We start from the raw sequence: 22,487 nt of genomic DNA on the forward strand, positions 1-22,487 counted from the left end.
GTATTTCATTTTTGTCCCCCTCCAATGTATTCCCCCTAGACAGTATGAAGCATGGATGTACACTAAAATATTTACATATTGCTTACAAGCAGTAAAAGTACCGTATTTCCCGGCGTATAAGACGACTTTTTAACCCCGAAAAATCTGTGCCAAAGTCGGGGGTCGTCTTATACGCCGGGTACCAATACTTACCTGCAGCTTGGTTCACGTCCGACGTCCCTGCGAGTCCTCCTTCACGTCCGGCGTCCTGTGCAGCTTGCGCGAGTCCTCCTGTGCAGCGACTGGAGCCTGCACAGGAGGATGTGAGCCTGGATTGGCTCTCCAGCGGAGAGCCTGGATTGGCTCTTCACTGGAACATGCCCATTCATTAAAGGAACGCACCCATTCATTACTTAGAACTAGTACTGTACTGTTCCTTCTGCCTCTCAGTTCTCGCACAATAGCAAGATCTGACAGGCAGAAGGAACAGTACAATACTGGGCGTATAACACGACCCCCAACTGATTGGTTAGAATGGGGGGTCGTCTTATACGCCCAGTCGCCTTATACACCGAAAAATACAGTACTTTAAAACAATCTGCAATATCTCAAACTGCAGTTCTTGCGTTTAGATCTTTTCCAGATTTTCTTTTAAGATAGCAAATCTTCACAATTTGAGGTCAGGCCAACTTAAAATCATATTGCTAAAATTATTTATGTAAAGCTGAAGCTAGAAAAATGTTTTCCATTCAGAATCCTTCAGCTTAGTAGTGCTTGGGGCAAGATGTGGATAACCTGTCTCACTTCAGGCTCATCATCTATGATGCTCAGTCAACAGGGTGACCTGAATAAGACATAGGCTGACATAGATTTCTTCTATTCCATATGATGTGTTATAGTAAACCCGCACAAATCAGTGTCAGTCTACATCTGTTTCCGCACTGCCAGTAACATCTGTCGGCACATAAGATGGAAATAGTTTTCTTGTCATAGTTGAAAGCCTTGGCATGTGTGCTGAGGAATGATCCTAGTCACACCAAATGGATATCCTATGTACTCAAATATACATACTTTTTTTATATACTTTTTGAAATGTTTTGCAACAGGATTGTACTACTTAAAATTACAGAATTACTTTATTATGCAATTGTAAAAACAGTTTTAAAAGTTGACATTTTATTTTACAGAATTAATAAAGCTAAACAATTGAATAGTTCATACCAGAAATCAAAGTACAAGAACAGTTACAAATACATAAACTCAATGAATTTATTAAACATGAAGATAAGGGGAAACTAGATTAGGTATCCATAAAAAAAATTCAAGAATACGAATAGAATAGGCTGTGTATGATTCTGAGAACTGGAAAATCACCCAAGCAGCATCAACCAAATAGGTACAAATTCAGCTATTGTATCAGTAGGAATTACTCTAATTTCTTCCATCAGATAAATATCTTGCACTCTTTAAAGCTACTGTACAATTGAAGGTACTTATTGAGCCCTCCAGTACAAAGGAATCAAACCTCAAACAGCATTTAAAAGATGCATTGCATCTGATTTAATAAAGCTCTCCAAGGCTGGAGAGAATACACTTTCATCAGTGAAGCTGGGTGATCCAGCAAACCTGGAATGGATTTCTTCAACGTCATTTGCTATTTGGTAGCAAATGTTTTGAATCCTGGACCAGATCCATTCCAGGTTTGCTGGATCATCAAGCTTGACTGATGAAAGTGTATTCTCTCCAGCCTTGGAGAGCTTTATTAAATCAGACCCACTGTGAGAAAGGCCCTATACAAAAGCAGGTAAAGATATTCGATGACATGATAAATGGGATGTCATTTCATACGTAACTGCTCAAAGCTGGTAAACGTGCTGGCTGAGTTACAAGACCTACACAAACAGCTCATAAAATGCAGTTTCCGTAGATATGGCCACAAAGAAAATTGGTCCCCTGCCTCCAAGGTCCACTATTGGGGCCCTGTCCTTCCAAAATAATTTGTAAAGCAAATCTCCAATTTAGCAGTCTAATTTAATAAGTATGATTTTTCTACACCTCAATAGAGATAGAAATTGAGGCCTTGGATTAAAAATTACTTGCTGAGCGAAATATCAGTAGAGTAGGACCCACTGTTGGGTGATTTATAAATTGCATAGATAAGCTGGTGTATGGTATGTGGTAAGAAAGGGGGAAACAAAGATTCTTCCAGTCGTCCCAGTTTTTCATTTTCCCCTGGCAATAGGGTCTCAAGGTCGTAAGGTCCCAGACATATAATACCATGCTTTTTAGTAACATGCCTTCTAGGTAGATGAGAACATGCCACATTTTTATTTAACTTAAGTTAGGATATTGATAGCTATGATTGTGTTATCCCTAGCCTCCCTGCTGAGCATAAAGCCTTAAGCTACGTACACACTTCTAATGGTTCTCGCCTGATAATCGGCTCAGGGCCAATATCGAATGAGAATCTGAAGTGTGTACAGCGTGCATCATTCATCTTCCGAACGACCCTCCTGGCGGATCCTTGGACGGTGAAGGTGTGCCGCTCTGTCGCTCTACCTCTCCCCTCTGCATAGAGCAGAACGGTGCTGTATGTACAACACTTGTTCATGCATCGCAGAGTACTTAGTCTTTGGAAAGGACCGTGAAAGATTCCCAACGACTATCATTGAAAGTGTGTTTGCAGCTTTAAAGTTGAAGATCCACAATGTGCTAAAGAAAAAAGAAGAACAATGTTAGTCTACATTTCAGCCAATATTTAGCAGTGATATTAGACTCTAATTAGAAGAAGATTGGCTATCCTTCCCCCGATTTAGGAAAACTAGCTCTTGCCTAGCTTCATTTAAGACAGCGCTAAGGTGAGCTTTTCTATAGACGGATGTCGCTTTAACAGCTCAGCCTCCTCGCATGTCAAAGTTGGCATAGCACTTCTGACAGATAGTAATAATAGAATCATCTCTAGATGGTAAAGTGGTCCTCAGAGGAATATTTAGACCCCGTAAGGGCATTAGCTAAAAGTTTACTGCTCTTATTTTCATGAGCATACTAGAGTTTAATGCGTTAAAAAGATAGCCTTTGAGCCTTTTATTCCATTATTCTTTTCAGTTCTTGGTGAGTTTGTGTACCATATGTTCTTTTTTATTTTGTTTGTTTGTTTTGCATTCTTACCTAATTAATTCCTAGAAATCTGCTTATACATTTTTGCACCAAGAATAACCCAAAATTTATTTAAAAAAATCCACATATTTTTTCACATTGTAATAAATCAGAAAATGTGTGTATCAACTTTAACCAACAATTACATTCTTGGTAAGATTTGGGTGTCAATGAAAGAAGATAAACAGATAGCTATTCTTATATTTAAATATATTTTAAAGATTTGTATATCATTAAAGCAGTGGAACAAGTAATATACAAGTATTAGGAAAGCAAGTTTGGCATATGGCAGTGATAAGCTGTACAATTTGTCAGTTTATTCCTAAGAAAATATTAGTTTTTTAACAGACTGACAGCACTGCACAGAAATGGATCAGCTGTATTCAAGGTAGCATGAAGTTGTACATTTCTATAGCTGCAGGAGCTGCTGGTCCCTTGCATATTTTATAATGATTTAAAGCAGAAACTCAAGAAGACAAAAGACAAATTAATGCAAATCTATATTGATTAATACATTATTACCCGATTAAGCTCTTTCCCTTTATACCCCTTTTGGACCAGAGCATTTTTTTAATATTTTTTTTACAGGCCTGTATAAATTAGCTTTTCTATTTTCATGACTTATGCTAGCAAAAGACTTCTTTCATTGCTTTTTTGGGGAAAAACTTTGGACAATATTTTCTGATAAAAAAATTGCATTCTGTAGGTCTTTTTGGCTACCAAGCAGCACACTAGGCCAGATTCTCTCTCGAGCCCTGCCCTAATAGCTTCGCCCCCCGCCAGGAACGCCCCTGAAGGCAAATCCCTCTCCTCCGCAATGTATATGGAGGAGAGGGAACGCCCCTGAAAGGAAACTTCTCTACTCCACAATGCGTACGGAGGAGAGGGAATGTTTCCTATTTACCCCAGCGCCGGTAACGCTGGCAGCGGTAAATAGGGAAGGGAGCCACCACACTCCAGAGGCTCTGGCTCCTGTAGTTTGTTTCGGCTCCACCACGGGTTGTGGGCTGGAACTAGGCCGAATCAGCCAGGGGGCGTTAGGCCAGAACAAACTAACAGCTAGGCCGGAGTTTGCTGTCCCCTGTGCTAGATAAAAAGTATACATATTTGCAAGAAATACATATTTATTTATTTGTTTATACATATACAAGACAGTATTGCGCATATTTTCTTGTTGACCTTGGATTTATTATACCAAGTTGATTTTTACATTTATTATTCTGTTTGTATCATTTGGTCATAGTTTTAATCTTTCCTATGATAAATAGTGTTTGTTTAATGTGTACATAAAATGTATAATTTGGGTATATTCTTTCTCTGAGGTGTAGTACTGTTGTACTGCCAGGGTATGTCAACCTCTTTTTTATAGGTGCTATTGGTGTGTACCTATTAGTTTTACTTTTGGGCATAAATTACCCTGGGTTCAGTTTCATATTTGGACACCTCATTCATCCTTTCACCTACTGCACTCATCAAACTATTAACTGGTAACCTCTACACATTTTACCTAATCCCTAGATAAAACGAAAAGGTCCCTAGAGATGTAAAAAGCTGGCTGGTCACTCAGCCATGTTCAACCTAGACCCATCAAAATTTGGAATAGATTTTTTAAGTAATCCATTAATGTTTTTTCTTTTCTTTAGTCCCACTTACAGCTTATAGAAAATAGACATGACCCTCAGAGAGTGTACTTCAAGCAGCAGACCCTGTGTGACACGTTGGGTGGAAACCCTTGCCCTATTGTCACCATCACTGCCATGCCCAAGTCAAAGTCTAAGAATTCCAAGGAAGAGTTCTGTAAGTAAAAAAGCAAAAGTCATAAAGCAAAAACAAAAATGATATTTTGAATTTAGTCTTTACTAAATCGCATGGGAATTATAAACAAACACTTGAAATAGTTTTTGAAAACATTAATTAGCAATTAGTGCATTTAAAAAAAAAAGATATCGAGCAGTACATACAGTAAATCCACTGATATGCATTCAGTTAGGAAATAATCACATTTACTAGGCAATAGCTTGGGGGAGGCTTGCATTTATTTGTTCTTTATTATTTATGTAGCAAATATATTCTGCACTGCTTTACAGAGGAAAGTTAACTATTCATAGTGCCTGATTTATTAAAGCTCTCCAAGGCTGGAGAAGATACACTTTCATTAGTGAACCTGTGTGATGCAGTAAACTACATTTACTAGGCTAAGTTAACTATCCCTTGCTGTGTGATCATTCTCTTTTCAGTCTTTTAGCATTATTTTAATAAATAGCCCTGCTGGCAGATACTATTCCTGGAAGTGTATATTATACTTATTCTTACTACCTAACATTTGAGTTGAAATAGCAGCATAACCACCAAATGTTCTGTCTCTTTGATAAATTTAAACTTTGTTCTCTTTACATTAAAATACCTTTATCATTGCAATGCTTTGTTTATGTTAATGCTTGTTTGACTTATGCTGTTTTTTATTTTGTCAATGCCGCGTGTGCATGTGGCTGCTATTTACATACTCCATATGTACTGCAAAAAACTCTAAAGCTTTTTTTTCGTGGGATACAAACACAGATTGGGTTTTAATTTTGTCAGCCAAAACTGTTGTGACTAGCATCTCAGCAAAACATGCTGCTTGCCTTCACTGCAAAGACAAAAAAAGTAAAAGTTGAGGTTTCAGACTTCATGAAAACATCTTGCACACATCATTGAAAAAGTCTTGCACACTCTGGCATGTCTTGCTGAATTTACCATGCCTCTGCAGATTGGATCTTCTAGAATAAAAGTTTGGCATAGAGTAGTCTCGCTAGTAATATCCTAATTTAATATCATGTTTTTTTAACATACCCCATTGAGAAAGGAGTCTGTGACTTAGCCAAACAAAATCAAAGGAGACACTGATTTAGCGAAACAGAACCCAATATGAACCAACCTTTAGATGGGAAGAATTCTCTGCAAATTTTGATATTAGACATGCTCAAGGTGCCCTGCCAGCTGATCACCACCTTCTGGGCTGTAGGTTTCTATACTATAGGCTTTTAAATGGGAACCTTCTTTGTGGAAGGTTTTGGAGGATCTTTCAAGCATGGTAGTAGTGGTATGATGATGGTAACCTGTGATGGTGGGTGGTATAAGACAGAAGTGATGATTCTTGCATGATTTATTACAAGCTTGCTCTCCCCATTCTTTTGTAGGACAGTATGATACATTTTAATGTGCCATCTCCATCAGTTATGTAAAATATATTTTTTTGGTTGGACAAGGGGGTTGGCAAGGGTGCATGCCAAGGAAAAATGTGTCTATATTAAGGCAGTAGATTTTTGTTACTGATGGTGGTAGCTGGAATACAGATTATTCATCCAAGATGGTCAATTAGAAGACTGATTGTGCTACGGTACAAGGATTTAGCTTGATTTGGTGTGATAGCGTATATACATATATATTTATATATATACAGTATATATACAATTATGGCCAAAAATATTGTCACCTTTGCATTTATGTCTGAAAATACACCACTTCAACCAGAAAATTGTTACAATTACGAATGCTTTGGTATTGTCATGTTTATTTCTTTTGTTGGCCCTAGACAAAATTACATACACTCAACTTAATACTTGCTAACAACCCCCCAGAAATAACTGATGTTAATCACTTTCTGTATCAATGAGTCTTTTACATCTCTCTGTTGGAAATTTGAACCACTCTTCCTTTGCCATCCAGAATTCTTTGGTAGTCACATTTTATAATGTAATGCAAACAGTCAAGACTACCAGTGTCTGAAGCAGCAAAGCAACCCTAAAACATCAGTGAACCTCTTCCATGTTTGACTGTAGGGACCATGTTCTTTTCTTTGAAGGCGTCACCAAAAAGCTGTAATTTTTTCTTATTTTTCCAGAGGACATTTTTCCAAAAGGATTGTGACTTCCACAAGGAGTTTTAGCTCCAATCTGGCTTGTTTATGTTTCTGTGTAAGCGGTGGGGTCCTCCTGGGTCTCCTGCCATAGCGTTCTTTTTCATTCAGATGGTGTTGGATGATGTGAGCTGACACTGTTGTACTCAGTGCCCGCAGGTCAGCTTGAATTTGTTTGGAAGTTGATCAAGGTTCATTATTCACCATTCAAACAATTTTTAGTTGTTGTATCATCATCAGTCTTTCTCTTTCATCCATGTCCAGGGAGATTAGCTACAACGCCATGGATCGTAAACCTCTTTACAATGTTGCACATAGTGGACACAGGAAGATTGAGATTTCTGGTGATGGACTTGTAGCCTTGAAATTGTCCATGGTTTTCTATAATTTTGGTTCTCAATACTCAGACAAAAATTTTCTCTTTTTTCTTATCTCCATGCTCAGAGTGTTACACACAGACCTTTAGATCTGGAGCAGTTGGCAATGAAAGAGTGGTCCAAAATTCCAGTAGAGTGATGTAAAAGACTCATTGATTGTTACAGAAAGTGATTAACATCAGTTATTTCTTCCAAAGGGTGTCCTACAAAGTATTGAGTTGAAGGTGCCAGTAATTTTGTTCAGGCCATTTTTCAAGTTTTGTGTGGAATACCTCAGATTTTTGTTTTCTTTGCGTTCTTCCAATGTCAACAAAAGAAATAAACATGACAATACCAAAGCATTTGTAATTGCAGCAATTTTCTTGGAGAAGTGGTGCATTTTCTGACAGATACAAGGGTGCCAATATTTTAGGTCATTACTGTATATGCATATATATATATATATATATATATATATATATATATTATATATTGCAACTTCGGAAAGCTTGTTGATATGAAAAGTATAACTGAGATATGAACTAAATACAATTCACTCTCCAACTTATTATATAGTAAGAATATAATCTCATTGAAAGATCCTTAGGTCCTTAACTCAATCTAAGACCGTAAATTAAAATTTAGGTGTGATTTTTTTGGTCGTAAAACAACTTTTGAAATGTCACTGCAACACAACAAAACAACCTAAAGATCATGAATATCCTATCAATCCTACCATATCAATATCAAATGCTTCCTTTAAAGTTATTTATTTATCTATTTACATCTAGAATTGCATCTGTCTAATGAATCTATGGAAAATAACTGCTGGATTTCTGAATACTTTGCCTGATATTGTTATGATATTCTAAACGAAGTGGATAGTCGTCAGTGTCTAACAAAAAAACATTATATATTATTCTGGTGAATACTTGAATACTAGAATTGCACTACTCTACAGAATGTGGGCCAAACTGATCTATAACTCATTACCACTGTTTTATTTAATCAAAAGAGTCAACACATGAGCAACTTCTGTGAATCTAACAAATCTAATGCTGTTATAATTAAAATGTTAAGGACCCATGAAAAAGGATAGAAAGTCACAGACTGCAGATCTTTACTAACTGGTTGTCATGTTTTATCAGGGGCTGGTGTGGACAGTTATGGCAACTCTTGCCATAATGTGCAGGTATGCATAGCTTTTTTTATAGCTTTTTATATACTTACCTTTTTTGTAGCACTGAAAATACCTTGGTCACTTCTATTACTGCTTCTTTTGACCCATTGTCTTCTTTCAGTAACCACTGGATGGCCATTGGTAATGTAACTCCTGTGCATGTGTGCTGGAGATACCTTACTCTGAAACATGGCTCCATAACAGATGCCCGGAATATGGAAAGGATGTTCTCTGCACAAGCACAAAAAATAAAAGTTAAAAGTTTTAGTTTTACCTGGAAATGGGCTTGATAGTAAAACTTCAGACATTTTTAAATAGAGTATATAAGGATACAGCAACAATAACAATTAATGCATGATAGCCTATTGGTAAGATTTTCTTTCTGTTTCCTAAGACACAGAATATTAAAACTCTTAACTGTTCTTAATCATAGTTTAAGTAATTTTACCTGAAACATAAGACATTATGTGTTATAAGTTATTATATCTTATGTGAACATAAGTTCATTTTGTGTCCATCTAAAAAAACACTAAACCTTTTAGACAGGTTCAGACCTGGGTGATTTTGTGTGGCTCCCTGCAATGTGGCGCTGGTTCCTAAAGAACCAGCAGCTGCACATTTGATAGCTGCCAACAGTGGTACTGTACTCACCCACCTTTTTTTATTCTCTATGGGGTTCTGTAGACCTAAGACCTAAGTTTGTAAAGAACCAGCATTGGAACATTTGATAGCTGGTGGGATTGAGTGGCCCTGTACCCACCGACCCCATTCATTCTCCAGGGGCCTGCCAGAGACCTTAGTGATCTTGCATGGCTCCCAGAACCGAAGTGTTTCTTGGTATAGATCTAGCATCTGCACATTTCACAGCTGGTGGCTGTGAGTAGTACTGTACCTACCCTCCCTCATTCATTCCCTATGGGGCTACTGCGGGGAAAAGCTACATATAGGGCCTGATTTATTAAAGCTCTCTGAGGCTGGAGAGAATACACTTTCACCAGTGAAGCTAGGTGATCAAGCAAACCTGGAATGGATTTCTTCAATGTCATTTGCTATTTGCTAGCAAATGCGTTGAATCCTGGACTAGATCCATCCCAGCTTTGTTGGATCACCCAGCTTCACTGGTGAAAGTGTATTCTCTCCAGCCTTAGAGAGCTTTATTAAATCAGGGCCATAGTGTCTCCCATGAGCCAGAGGTTTCCTGATATGAGGAAGCAGTAACTACACTCTACCTCGTGGCCAGTGTGAAAATAGCCTAAAGGATGTAACAAATATATTACAATGAAGTTATCTCATGCATGTCCAGACTGGCTGCTAAAGATTTCCTTAGCTAGAAGCATCATCTACAACAAATGTGGCTGTTCCAATCTACAGTTACCGTTCCGATAAATTAAGTGCAATCAAAATATTCTGCACTGTACAAAGTGTAAGGGAGTAAAACACTAACAGAATCTAGAAATTGAAGGTGGAAAGTTGAAATTGGGCTATTTAGTACAACATTTGTGTACTTAAAATAAAATGAGCAGATTTAATGCTTATTGCAAGCACTTAGCTAGCTTCATAAACTGTGCTGCCAGAGGTTAATCACATATAAAATAATGTGTGGTAGGTTAAATAAATTCCGAATGTTACTCAAGCAGTTTGTGTCCTGTAGATTCTTAGTTAAGGCATTTTTATAAATGTTAACGCATCCTGAAATTTGTTTCAAAAGGGATTTATTGACATTTAGGTACATAAAAAATGCAAGCATTAAAAAGAAAGTGACAGGCTAGGACGGACGCCTTGTAATTTTATTTATGTTCTTATCCTTGCATTCATTTTATTTATTATGTTTAGTATACACTGGGAAAAAGGTATCTGTTCTCATTTTTAAAGCCTAATTTTGCAAGTTCCAGCTACTTTTTCTGTCTCTGTTCGGTAGAGTTTTAATGCCCATTACTTCATATTAATGTTAGGATAAATGATTCACATTATCTGAACAGATCATAATTGATGGCAAACAAATGACATTGGGCATGATTAATCAAAGCTCTCCAAGACTGGAGAAGATAGACTATCATGGGAGAACCTGGGTGATTCAGCAAACTTGTTTCTGAGAGCTTTAATCAGGCTCATTCCTTACTGTTCAGATGACAACCTTTCCTTCTCAAATCTTTCATAGATACAGGAAGTAAGGAAAATTATCCTCAATATGGTCATGAACAAAAAAAAACCTGGCAGAAATTTCAAATGCCCGCCATAGTGGTCAAATGTACTGTATATTTTTTAGACCCTTGCTATAAAGGGCTATATATAAAAAAATTGAGTAAATAAATATTAAATACTAGTACGTACACACCAAATATTTTCCTAGAAAATCCATAAACATCTAATTATTTTTTTTATTTATTCATGGAGAAATGCTACTTAACATCAATTGTCAGTGTAAATATGCTCCGGTACATTGATGGTCAGAGCAGAATACTTACATACATCTGATCAGTAGAAAAATATCCCCTTACATTTATGATTAGTGGAGAAATACCTATTTATTAATGGTACTTGGAATGGCTCTTTAGTGGTCATTGATAGAGCCCTATTATTTTTAGAAAGAATGTCCTATTACACCGATTATCAAGTGAAAAATAGCCCATAATTTTGTGATCAATTTAAGGTAAGCGTTGAAATAGAGAAAAGCTCCCTAACCTCATCCTCTGCACATCCCTGGATCCTTCTGGAGGTTTCCTGGATCGTGTCCTGCTTCATCTTGGAATCCTCCTGCATTTTGGCGCAAAGGAAGTTCCGGGTGCTGCCATCTTCTTTCCTCTTCTTCTGCCTTCTGCCTACGTCAGCCAATCTTGTACTACGCAGGCGGGAGATGGGGTGACATAGCTTGCAGGAAATAGGGGAAAAAGGATTGCCGATCTCACTGTGCATGAAGTAAAAGCTCAGGCATCAGGGAGCAGCCAGAAACATCCCAGGAGGCTCTGCGCTTCCATTCTGTCCATATCGGCATGTTTTAATGGCAGGAATTGATTCCTAACAGAGAATGTTTGAGAAAATGTCAGATTGCCTGTTTTTTTTAGGGCCATTAGAGTCAATGGGATGAAATCTCACTGCATTGGTAGTCAAAGAAAAAGATGCAGTCTTATCTATTAAATTGGTGATCAATATGGCGCCCCCCTTACATTGGTGGCCAGTGGGAAGCTTCAGCCACCCTACATTGGTGGTCAGTGTTGGTGGCTTCTTATCTGACAATGGAGAAACTCCACCAAACCCAGACCACTGGATCAGGGGTAGGAAATTAATACATCACTGTTCAAGGCACCTTTAAAAATCCAGGAGAAAAGTACTAATACCTGGGAATCTGGCAGTTCTTCTAATTTCTAATTTTAAAAAAACAATGACCTTTACAATAGTATGTAACTTGTGTACAAACTTGTGTACAAATCTTGATATCTTGATATGGATGAAAGAACACTATAATAATTTCTTCTTCAGGCAAAAAAAAGAAAAGGCATACCCTGATCATAAAGATAATAAAAAAACCCAATGTGAGAAGATTGCAGCGTAATAAGCTTGTGTCACTGCATGAGTAAATGGGCTAATTCACCCATAATGGCTTTTGCACTCAATTAGTCATTTATTTAATGAGGATTCTGACTTCTATATATGCTTGTTTAAGAAAGAACAAGAGCTAAACTAAAAAAAAAAGAACATGAAAGAGCACAATATCAAAGGAAGCACTTGCACTGGATATTGAAAATAATGATCCTGAAGAGAATGTACACAGTTTAATTAAGCACATTGATTAAATCAATATGATTCAACTGCCTAATGCTCAAATCATCATAATCTCATTAAAAGTCATTCAGGCCTTGATAATTGATTAATAATGCATTATAGTTTATGAATTATTGACTTCAATTTATTATAATTGTATCTCTATGTTCTAATGCTGAATGTAAATTACAAAGGCCGAGACTTGTGTTGGAGTAACTTTTCAAAGCTAAACATGACATATTTTCTAGCGGAGGACAAATCAGATCTTGTAAATGATTTATCCAAACATTTCAAAGTTTTTTCAATGCTTTATGTTTTGCTTTGTTTTTTTTTGTTTTTCTTTTTGTAATGCTGGGATAGTAGGAGCCTCTCAGCATTCTAATTGTGCTAATTGATTTGGAGAGAATATGCACATGTGTGAATATCGATCCAAAAGATTTGACTTCAGATAAAAAGGCCTTTAAAACTGTCTTAATAACAAGTTAATTTGCTGTGTGGCTTAGAACTGAAGATGCGTTCAGAAATCTGAGATTGTAGGTATATTAGGGATGAATTCTGTGCCAGGGGTATCCCTGTATGTTCAGATAAAATATGCAGTATTCAGCTAGTGATGTGATCCTTTGTGTGAATCCAAATAGCCAAGGCTGTCTGTATAACTTCTAGAAGATTCTATATCATTAGAGATCAACACCACCATATTGTACCACATCCCATACAAATAAAACATCGATACCATCAATATGACAATGGCAAAGTTATCAATGACTTTTAGAAGACCAGAAAGGTAACCAGTTAAAAAATATTGGTTTATTCCACCATCTCCCAAGGGCTAGGAAAAGGGATTTCCGTTAGAGATGTAGAATGGTCTTATAGTTATGTTATTGTAGAAGTGGAAATGTGTAGTTGTAACCAGGCAAGTAAAATTATGTTATAAGAGCCAAATTCACTACATAGATCTAAGGCTAAAAAATTTGGGAAAACACTAAACTGCCCCATGTCTGATTTTTTATTTTTTTTTAAAATATAAGAAATAAAAACAACGACAAGCATTTACATGTAAAACATGCTTTAAAAATGCTCATATGGACACCATTGGGATAATGGTTTGGGAATATGCATGGATTAAACTCAGACCTCAGACCTTGCATGCAGCGATGGTATTGTGATGCTCAACATAAAAAACCCCTAAAATGGTAAGTGAATCCAGAGACTGAGAGAGAAACAATGACCTACTATAAAGTCCTGCTTAAGATGAAAAGCAGAGTGGTAGTTGGTATCCAGGCTTATGATCTTGGCCTGTGATCTTGATCATGAACCTTCTTTTCTTGTCTCTTTGCTAATGTTTATTTATTTTATATATTGTTTTTTTTTTTAAATTGATATAGCACCAAAATATTATACAGCTTTTTACAAAGTCCATAGTCATATCAATAATTGTCCCTCAGAGGTGCCCACAATCCAATGTCGCTAGAGAGACTGCAACAGCAATCAGAGGAGCAGAGCTGCTCCGCTCCCCTGATTGCTCCTGTTGCCCTGTAGTATGTGTTCCTGGATAGAGTTTCTCTGTCCAGGAACACAGGACTCCTATGTTCTTGGATAGAGAAACTCTATCCAAGAACACATACAACTTTTAAAGGGCTGCAACAGCAATCAGGGGTGCGGAGCTAACAATTCCGCTCCCCTGATTGGTCTTGCAGGTCCCAAAAATTCGGTCTCGCCGGACGAATTTACGAAGGCTGTTCTCGCCTACATGTTTGGTAAGCGACAACGTCCCAATTCACCTCGAGACTGAATTTAAAAAATTTGCTCACTCATCCCTAATGCTAACTAAAGTGATGAGAACTAGGATTGAGTTGGACAGATGCTTTACAGCAGTGACACTTGCATCAAAGAGAGCTATAAAGACACCTACATATCCTACAGATTATTGAAATATTAGGATGTGATAAGTAGTGGGGAGGAAGACCAAGCTGTAGGCATATTAGGGGGGTGGGGCATAGACATTTGGGGAGAGTGAGAGGGAAAGGGGGTGGGTTGGGGGTAAAACATTGCTGAATGGCTCAGGGACTAGTAAATTGGCAGAGCCAATGAAGTGGGGGGCATGTGGACCAAGTAGCCCTTAACTTCTTGTCCATAATTTCTAAGAAAGCTGTCGTGTTACATTTAAATAACTTCTTCTATTTCCTCCAAATAAATAAGTATAGAGGAAATTTAGCATCCTCAGGAAAAGCTTCCAAGAGGGGTTTCATACGGAAAGAAAAAACTGAAAGAAATTTTAATTCTTTCTAAGTCTTCCTAAAATGAAACATCACCTCACCTGCCCACCCACAAAATGAGGTCATAACCAATTCTGGGAAGATATTTCAGTGGGGATGCAAATAACATTTAAACCTACATTTGTAAACAACCATGTGCTATATAAAAATATAAAAAAATATAGGCATCATAACCCCATTTTATGCAATACACAGCAATTATTATTTTAATATAGGTTGTAGTTATTAGGATCAGAGCAGGGGCCCACCTGGTAACACAAAAAATATTTTGAGGGTATATGACTGTAGCCCACCAAAGGTTTTTTTCAGTCCTGTGGGCCAGTTGGACCCTAGAGCTTCCCCCTACAATACAGTAATCAATACTAATGTAAAGCAGGCAATGCATACATGTTTAATCAACACATGATAAACATATTCATATGTGAATATATAAAATTATTGGAATAAAGTTTATACATATTAAGTCCCATATGTACAATTAAGTGGTAAATATCCATTTCTTAAGATGATAATAAGCTCCAACACGGAATCCTTGTAGTAAATGTCAGTCACTGAACAGATGGCAGATCACCAAACTGCCTAAGTGAAAATTCCTTTGCAGAGTAATATTTTATTTTGCTAGGTAAACATAATACATTTGTTTAGTAAACTATCCCTAAAGCCTTATTAGGGGTTAGAAAGAACAGTTTCCAAAGTGGCACATCCAACAATCTTTGTCTAAACAGATACAGATAGGTGCAAGAAATCAGAACATGAATAGTGCCATGCACATAAAGCAAACCTTAAAGAAGCAAGGTCACCAGTACAAAATTATCACATTTACACTTCCAAAACCTGTTCAAGATGTAATGATGTCAATATGTCAATATTATGGGGCAGCAAAGCACCCACAACACTTTCCCAAGTCAGAACCAAGACACACAAAGGGGTTATGCATGGCCCAAAATACTGGCTTACATATTGAATAGATTTTATGATTATAGCAATTTTTTTTAGATTCAGTGATGGTGACCCTACAACTTTGTTTGCTCTTGGATTATTGAATAGGATGATCTTAAACCAGAACACCAACTAAAATAGGAAGATAAAGAAAGCCCAGAAATTAAATAACAAAATCAGCTTCTGCTGCCATATTAAGTTTAAATCCAAAGCGTTTGCCAGCATTACTTTTTTTCCTGGCAAGCATCATTCAACTTGTTTGACTGTGGCAAGACATATCTTGTCAGCCTATCCAAAAACACAATACCACTACCCCCCCCCCCCCTTAACCAACACCACCCCCCCCCACTTCATTTGCCATTAACCACACCACATAAATTAATTCTGGTTAAAGGCCCAAAGGCCTTTTATTACAACAATATAAAGTTATTCAAATGTATACCATTAATACACTTTCATATAAACTATATTATAACCATTAATTAAATAAATAACAAAATAGAAAACTATAAATTAAAATTTTACCGTAATTAACATTATACAACAACCCCTCCTATTGTGTGTAAATTCCCCAACCTACTAGATTGTAAGCTCTTCGGGGCAGGGGGCTCTCCTCCTGTATCACTGTCTGTGTAAGTCTGTCATTTGCAACCCCTATTTAATGTAAAGCGCAGCGTAAGATGATGGCGCTATATAAATCCTGTTTAATAATAATAATAATAATAATAATAATATAAAAAATAATAATAACCCATTAACCCTTACTGGTTGCTGGTCCTCGTAGGCACACCAATTAAAACCAGTGGTCTGCTTTACCAAATACGTATGTGTATAATTGCACACCACAATCCACCAAAGCCATGGAGGCTCCACACCAAACATGGGTCCCCAATCCACCGTAACCTTACAACAAAAGAACCATCAACCCCGAGAAACTCAAATGCTCACGCTTACTAACAACCAACCCCCACAAACTATACATAACTAAACAATCCTAAAACCAATAAAGGGTGGGCGGCAAACTTTCTTTTCACCCTTACTAAGATAATGGCCTCCCACTTCTTGTTTCGGACCTTTTTAACCACTTGAACTCACCCTCACATCCCCTTTCCCCACCTCTCGCTAACATCCAAAACTCAACATTAACCCTTTCCTAGCCTGCTCCCTGTGTGCCCAGTCATGCCGGCCTTCCTCTATGCTACTTTTCTCACTCGCTCAAGGCCTGAATTTCCTTTAACCTGGGTTGTCCTAAATCTCCCCCAATATGTAAGTGGTATAAGAATCTAATGATATAGGAATCTATTTATTGATATAGGAATCTAATATTCACACTAAGTCAAATATAGGTACTATCACTGATTGATGTCATGAAAAATGAATGTTTACAAAAATATATATTTTTTTTATCTTTTATATAGTCTTTTGTTTGGCGTTAAGGGTTCAGTGCATACTTAAGCTGAGGTTTAGAGATAATATTGAACTTTACAGTGCTTGTCATTCCTTATAGTGTGATAGCTTACAGTGTACCTGTGTGAAATATTGATTTATATTTACAGATATTTTTAACAAGCAGTAAAAGTACTGTGGAGTAATTTTTCATCAAAATTTACAACAGAGACTGTATATTTCGGTTTTAGTACTTTTCATAGGCCTTTTTTTTATATTATTGTAGCTGGTGAGATTCGCCGTCAGTAGAATGACTATACAACAAAAGCAAAGCAACAGAATGCATACATGTGTTGCTCACTTACCAACCAGATACGTGATGTGACGCCTCTTGCTGGTAATTTATGCAGAATTTGTACCAGTGTGGAAGTGAAACGTGCAAACCGTTACTTTTTGGTTACAGCATTCAATCATTATTAGGATGCCACTAAATAGAACAATCCTCTTAAATTTTTGGGCATCTTGCTCCTTCTAAAATTGCCTTTTCTTAGTAGGTGAAAATGTACTAAAAAGAAAAAGAACAGAATTATGTTTACTTTGTCTTTGGCATCGCTGGGCACGAGGTCATATATGTCTAGAGTCCCGTAGAACCGGCAAAATCTTGTGAAAAGATTCTCCATTCTAATCCAAGTGTATCTTCTGATGAAATTGTATCTTCTGAACATTTCACAGTAATTCTCCATCGACATCATCCCTGCCTGTATGCCATAAGCAAAAAGAGAGAAAAAAGTATATGACATTCTAATATTTTTCCATTGTAGGTAGATTTTTGCTTACTAAAGTGCAGAAAGTTTCCTTATACCAGGGACAAGCTATGTCTCTTCTACAATAAAATAAACTTACCTGTCTGTTAGCAATCTTTTGCTAAACCTACCTCTCCACGCTTCTTCACCGGTTGCGGCATCTTTACCCACTCCTCTTCCGAAATCGGGATCTTCAGTGATCTTAAGGCGAGACTGAAATGATGTAACTCCTATGCTGCATGGGCAGAATGGTGGCTCAGTGGTTAGCACTTTGGCATTTGCAGCACTGGGTCCCAGGTTTGAATTTTGGCCAGGGCACTAACTGCATGGAGTTTGCAGGTTCTCCTTGTGTTTGCGTAGGTTACCTCCGGGTACTCCGGTTTCCTCCTACATCCCAAAAACAAGCAGTTAGATTAATTGTCTTCCTCTCAAAAATAACCTCTCAAACGGTATTAAAGACATATGACTAAGGTAGGGGCATTAGATTGTGGGCCCCTTTGAGGTATAGCTAGTGACATGACTATGAACTTTGTACAGTGCTGCGTAATATGTTGGCATTTTATGAATACTGTATATTGTTATTAATATGCACTGGAGATTATTAATTCTCAGCAGCATGCTGGGATTGGTCCTGAGCAGCTCGGTGCTTATTTTAAAGGAGATTATGAACAGATAGGTATATTTGTTTTATTGCCGGAGGGACCAAAACATGCCTACTCCCAGATTGGTATTGTTTAGGTATAGTCCTGCTTCGAGTGTTTTGAGTGTTGCTGCTTCTTCCCAGGTCTATCATAACATCGGTGGGCTAGGTGACACCACTGTATTACTTAGACAAGTCATGTCATTCTCCCGGCTGTGTCTATATGACTCTAAAGATTTAAAATGAATTGGTTGATAAGACAGTTTACACTTGTGTATTTCAAATGTGCAATTAGGTTGATTGACTGGAGATTGACTTAATTTTCTAGGTGTATTAAGTATATAACACATTCAATAAAAACTGCTTATACCCAGCATTTGTGTTCTAAAATTTCTGCCAGTAATTTTCCTAAAAGCAGAAATTCAGATTTTCAGCAGCCAGAATTTACCGTTCTTATATGTCCATGACCTGCTATAACCTTCCTGGATTTCTTGGCCATTAATCTTGAAATACCTGAAATATTGCATTCTGGATGCTACAGAGTTAAGGAGAATGAAAAGAAACTTAATTTCAGTCTGAAAAAGCAATATCTGCTGGCATGTATTGTGAGATGGATTGCCTGTATATTTCCTTGTTTTGTTCTGTGTCTCATCAGACCAATAAATCTGAATGCTCAGAGACAGGGGTGACCTAGGTTTGTCTGTCTATGTTTTCTCTAAATTTCTCCTTGAAGGCTGATGCTCCTGTTAGGTGAGATGGTGATACCTTCACTTTGGGATCACTGTTCATTTTTATACAGCAGAAAAATGATAGAATTTTATGGGTAAACATGTCAGCTTGTTCCGAAGCTTGTAACAATGGATTGTGATGGAATAGTAATCATAGGCACAGTGCAAACATTTTTTCTTTCTTCTGCAAGATCTGTCTATAGTAAAATTCCTTATTTCGTTGTTTGTGGATGTATTATAGTCACTGTAATATGCCTGGCTGTGCATGCAAAAGGATTCGTCCAGCCTGGTACAGTCTATATTTTATTATACTATATGCATAGACTAAGCTCATCTTTAAATAAACGCACCAAGACTCTATTTCCTCTCCTTTTGCAATTGTTTTATAAATATAACTATATAGCACGACTTGAAACATTTAATAGTTTAGCTGCCCAGGCTGTTTTGAATTCCATAACATGTTCTAGGAGAAGAAAAAAGAATGCCCTTACCCAACACATTCAAAGAGCAAAAGACAAAGCGGTCATAATTCTCTTTAGGATCCCCCAGGACATTTACTATATTTTTAAGTAGACTGGAGGCCCTACACTGTCTTGGCCCCAGGCAGGTGAGGCAAGGTGAACTGAAATGAGTATGCACATACAGAATGTAGTTAAATGCACAAAATGGTTTTGTTTTATACAATTTTGGTTTACACATAACCATTTATTCCAGGATTTACCCATGACACAATATTTGTAGAGCCTTATTGGATTTCTAGCCATGGAGCCCAGTAAAAAACTTTGGATTTTAGAATTTTTTCCTTGAACAATGAAATCTGTTTAAACCCCCTTCTGAATACAGTATACAGGGAAGGGAGATAGGGTGTGTGTAAATTGGAGTTGATAAGAATACAAAGGGAAACATTAACTATTAATATGCAAAATTTCATATTTTACCCAACTTAATAATCCTACTTTTTATATTATATATTTTATATAACAGAGTACTATAACACTTATCTTCTCATCTTACTAAAATACATACATCTGTACTTGCTAATTCAAAATATTTGTATATAGATGCTTCTACTCCCTAATTTCCCATTTAGGCTACCATGACATCGCCATACTGCTTTCAGACTCCTGGGATTTGGTCAGTCTTATTGCTGGTTGTGCATGAAGTACACAATAGGTGTAGCATCGAGAAACAGGAGGTAGAATATCTTGCACATATACAATGGTTGTAGGGTAAGGGTAGCAGGGTATGGTGAGTAGATAGTCAAGAAGCCAAGCCAATGCCAGTAAACTAAATGGCGGCAAAGAAAATGTCAGGTAGTGGAAATATTTTAGAGAATTCAGAAGCTCAAGACACGAGGGAGTAACCCTACATGGGATATATTATATATTATATATTAAAAATTTTAAAATATAATATTATTATTTATTAAATTTATAGTCAGATGTGAAACAGAAACCTGCTTTGTTGTTAGCTAGTTAAGGTGTAGGGCCAAACCATATCTTATGATGTCTCATGCCAGTATGAAATACTTTGAACCCCAAAGATTTGTGGATCATTCTGCAACACCAAGTCATATATAGGCGTATTTAATGTCCAAGTTGTATGTAATTAAAGCCTCCCTCCCTAGGTTAAGCTTCAAGAAGACCTTTCTGTCTACATTGTTCTACAATTAGCTTCATAACAACCATCATATAATCATATGTTCAGATATAACTAACTCCTGAAATGTACAATTGTCAATGTTTAATTATTTTATATTTAAAATGTCTCCTTCAATGAATATACTTCTCATACCTTACTGGTGCCAAACCAGGGAGCCTGTTAACATTCCAGTAGGATGAGCATGCTAGAGCCACTACCAACAGCCTGTGTTATCACATAATGGACTAAACATATGAAGGCCAGGTTGGGGTTCTGCGTGAACATATTTGTAAGGGTTCCTAAGACAGCTGCTCAATTTTTAACATTTTTTTATCTTCCTTTGCTTCAAGCCCTGATGACAATGGTCACTACAAAAAGAGTGGTCTGATCTATTCAATAGGGACACACATAGCAGTAAAAATTAAAAATAAACATAGCAAAAGCATAGTGAAAAAAGAGAAAAAAAAGTCTTAGCTAAAAAGAATTTTGTCCAGATAAGATGTATTTATTGTTAAGTAAATTCATTGTTATTTTATAATATTAATGGGATAGCTGATACTCATTATTTCTTTGATATTTTTCTTGTTTTACATATATTTCCATTTGCAGAAACACATGTTCTAACATGGGCAATGTAGCCTGTTACTGCAATGCATCTGCTTTGCTTAAATTACATTTTTGTGCCATTGTAAAAGAGACATCCTGATGATTTGTTAAACATGATTTGTTTTTAGTTGGCAAATGTTTTACATTAATTTCCATGTAAGCATGACTTGACTTGTGCTAAGACACTCACTTTCTGTGCAAACAGACCTGACAATATAATCAAAAAAAGAACATTTTTGTCCAAAGATGCCATCATTTTAGCTTGGCGGCCAACTCTGGGTATTTCAAATGCTAAAAAAAAAATCGCTCAGATTCAATTGATTTAAAGAGAAACCCCGTACAGTAAATGCCAACTTGATAAAGAAACTTTAAAACTTTATTTTTGTGGTTTCTCTACATCAACTACATCGCACAAATAATTTAGGACTGCAAGGCAGATTGCTATCCAGGGATTAATGGTAGATTAAATACATGAATAATAAGTGGAGTGACAAGTGAAGAATTAAACAAGGGAGGAATGGAGGTTGACCATGCACAATATCTTGTCGCCTGGCAATCGATTGTGTCTGTGCTGCAGGAGGGATTGTGAGAGAGCAGCGTGCTGGGAAAACCAAACAGTTAATCTTTATTCCTCGTTCTGTCACCTCTCCACTCAGGTTGAACTGCAAACCTCAGTGAGCTATTAGCACGGCCAGGCAATTCCTGATGTGCAGGATGGTTGGAGAGATTAAGACAAGTGTAGCATATTACCTCTGCTTTTCATTTCCTTGCTTGGATCAGATATATGGATGGGGAAATAAAGAGGAGCGGCAAGCAGATGCGGTGGCCGAATGATGGGAATAACAAGAAGTGGAGCTTTAGAAATGTATGCTATATTTGTTGATAAGGCATTCTACAAACCATGTCCATATCAGTACAGCCAGGCAGCACAACATAGCCTTCCTGCAGCCAGCAAGGACTGGGGCTCAAAGAAGCCTGCGCCAAGGCTTATGTATATGTCATTGCTGAAGTGTTGTCTGCTTTTTCTAAATCTTTTAAAAATTTCCATGAGCTATATATAGAAGAGGAATTGTAAAACCATCTCACCTTGCTGTACTTCTTATACATCAGGTCTACAAACCAAAACCCACACAGCACAAT

The 22,487-nt window shown here is 37.1% G+C and overlaps 1 protein-coding gene across 3 annotated transcripts in view; it reads left to right on the forward strand.

The window, feature by feature from the left end:
* AGBL1 (AGBL carboxypeptidase 1) overlaps window positions 1-22,487 on the forward strand; it is a 359,716-nt gene that overhangs the window by 109,007 nt on the left and 228,222 nt on the right. For all 3 annotated transcript variants that reach the window (XM_072402703.1, XM_072402702.1, XM_072402704.1), the window contains one exon: window positions 4,779-4,932. In XM_072402703.1, coding sequence (XP_072258804.1) covers window positions 4,779-4,932 — 154 coding nt within the window. The remainder of the gene's footprint in view (window positions 1-4,778; window positions 4,933-22,487) is intronic.

The sequence above is a fragment of the Pyxicephalus adspersus genome, chromosome 2 (genome assembly GCF_032062135.1).
Source record: "Pyxicephalus adspersus chromosome 2, UCB_Pads_2.0, whole genome shotgun sequence".
Taxonomy (NCBI): Eukaryota; Metazoa; Chordata; class Amphibia; order Anura; family Pyxicephalidae; genus Pyxicephalus; species Pyxicephalus adspersus.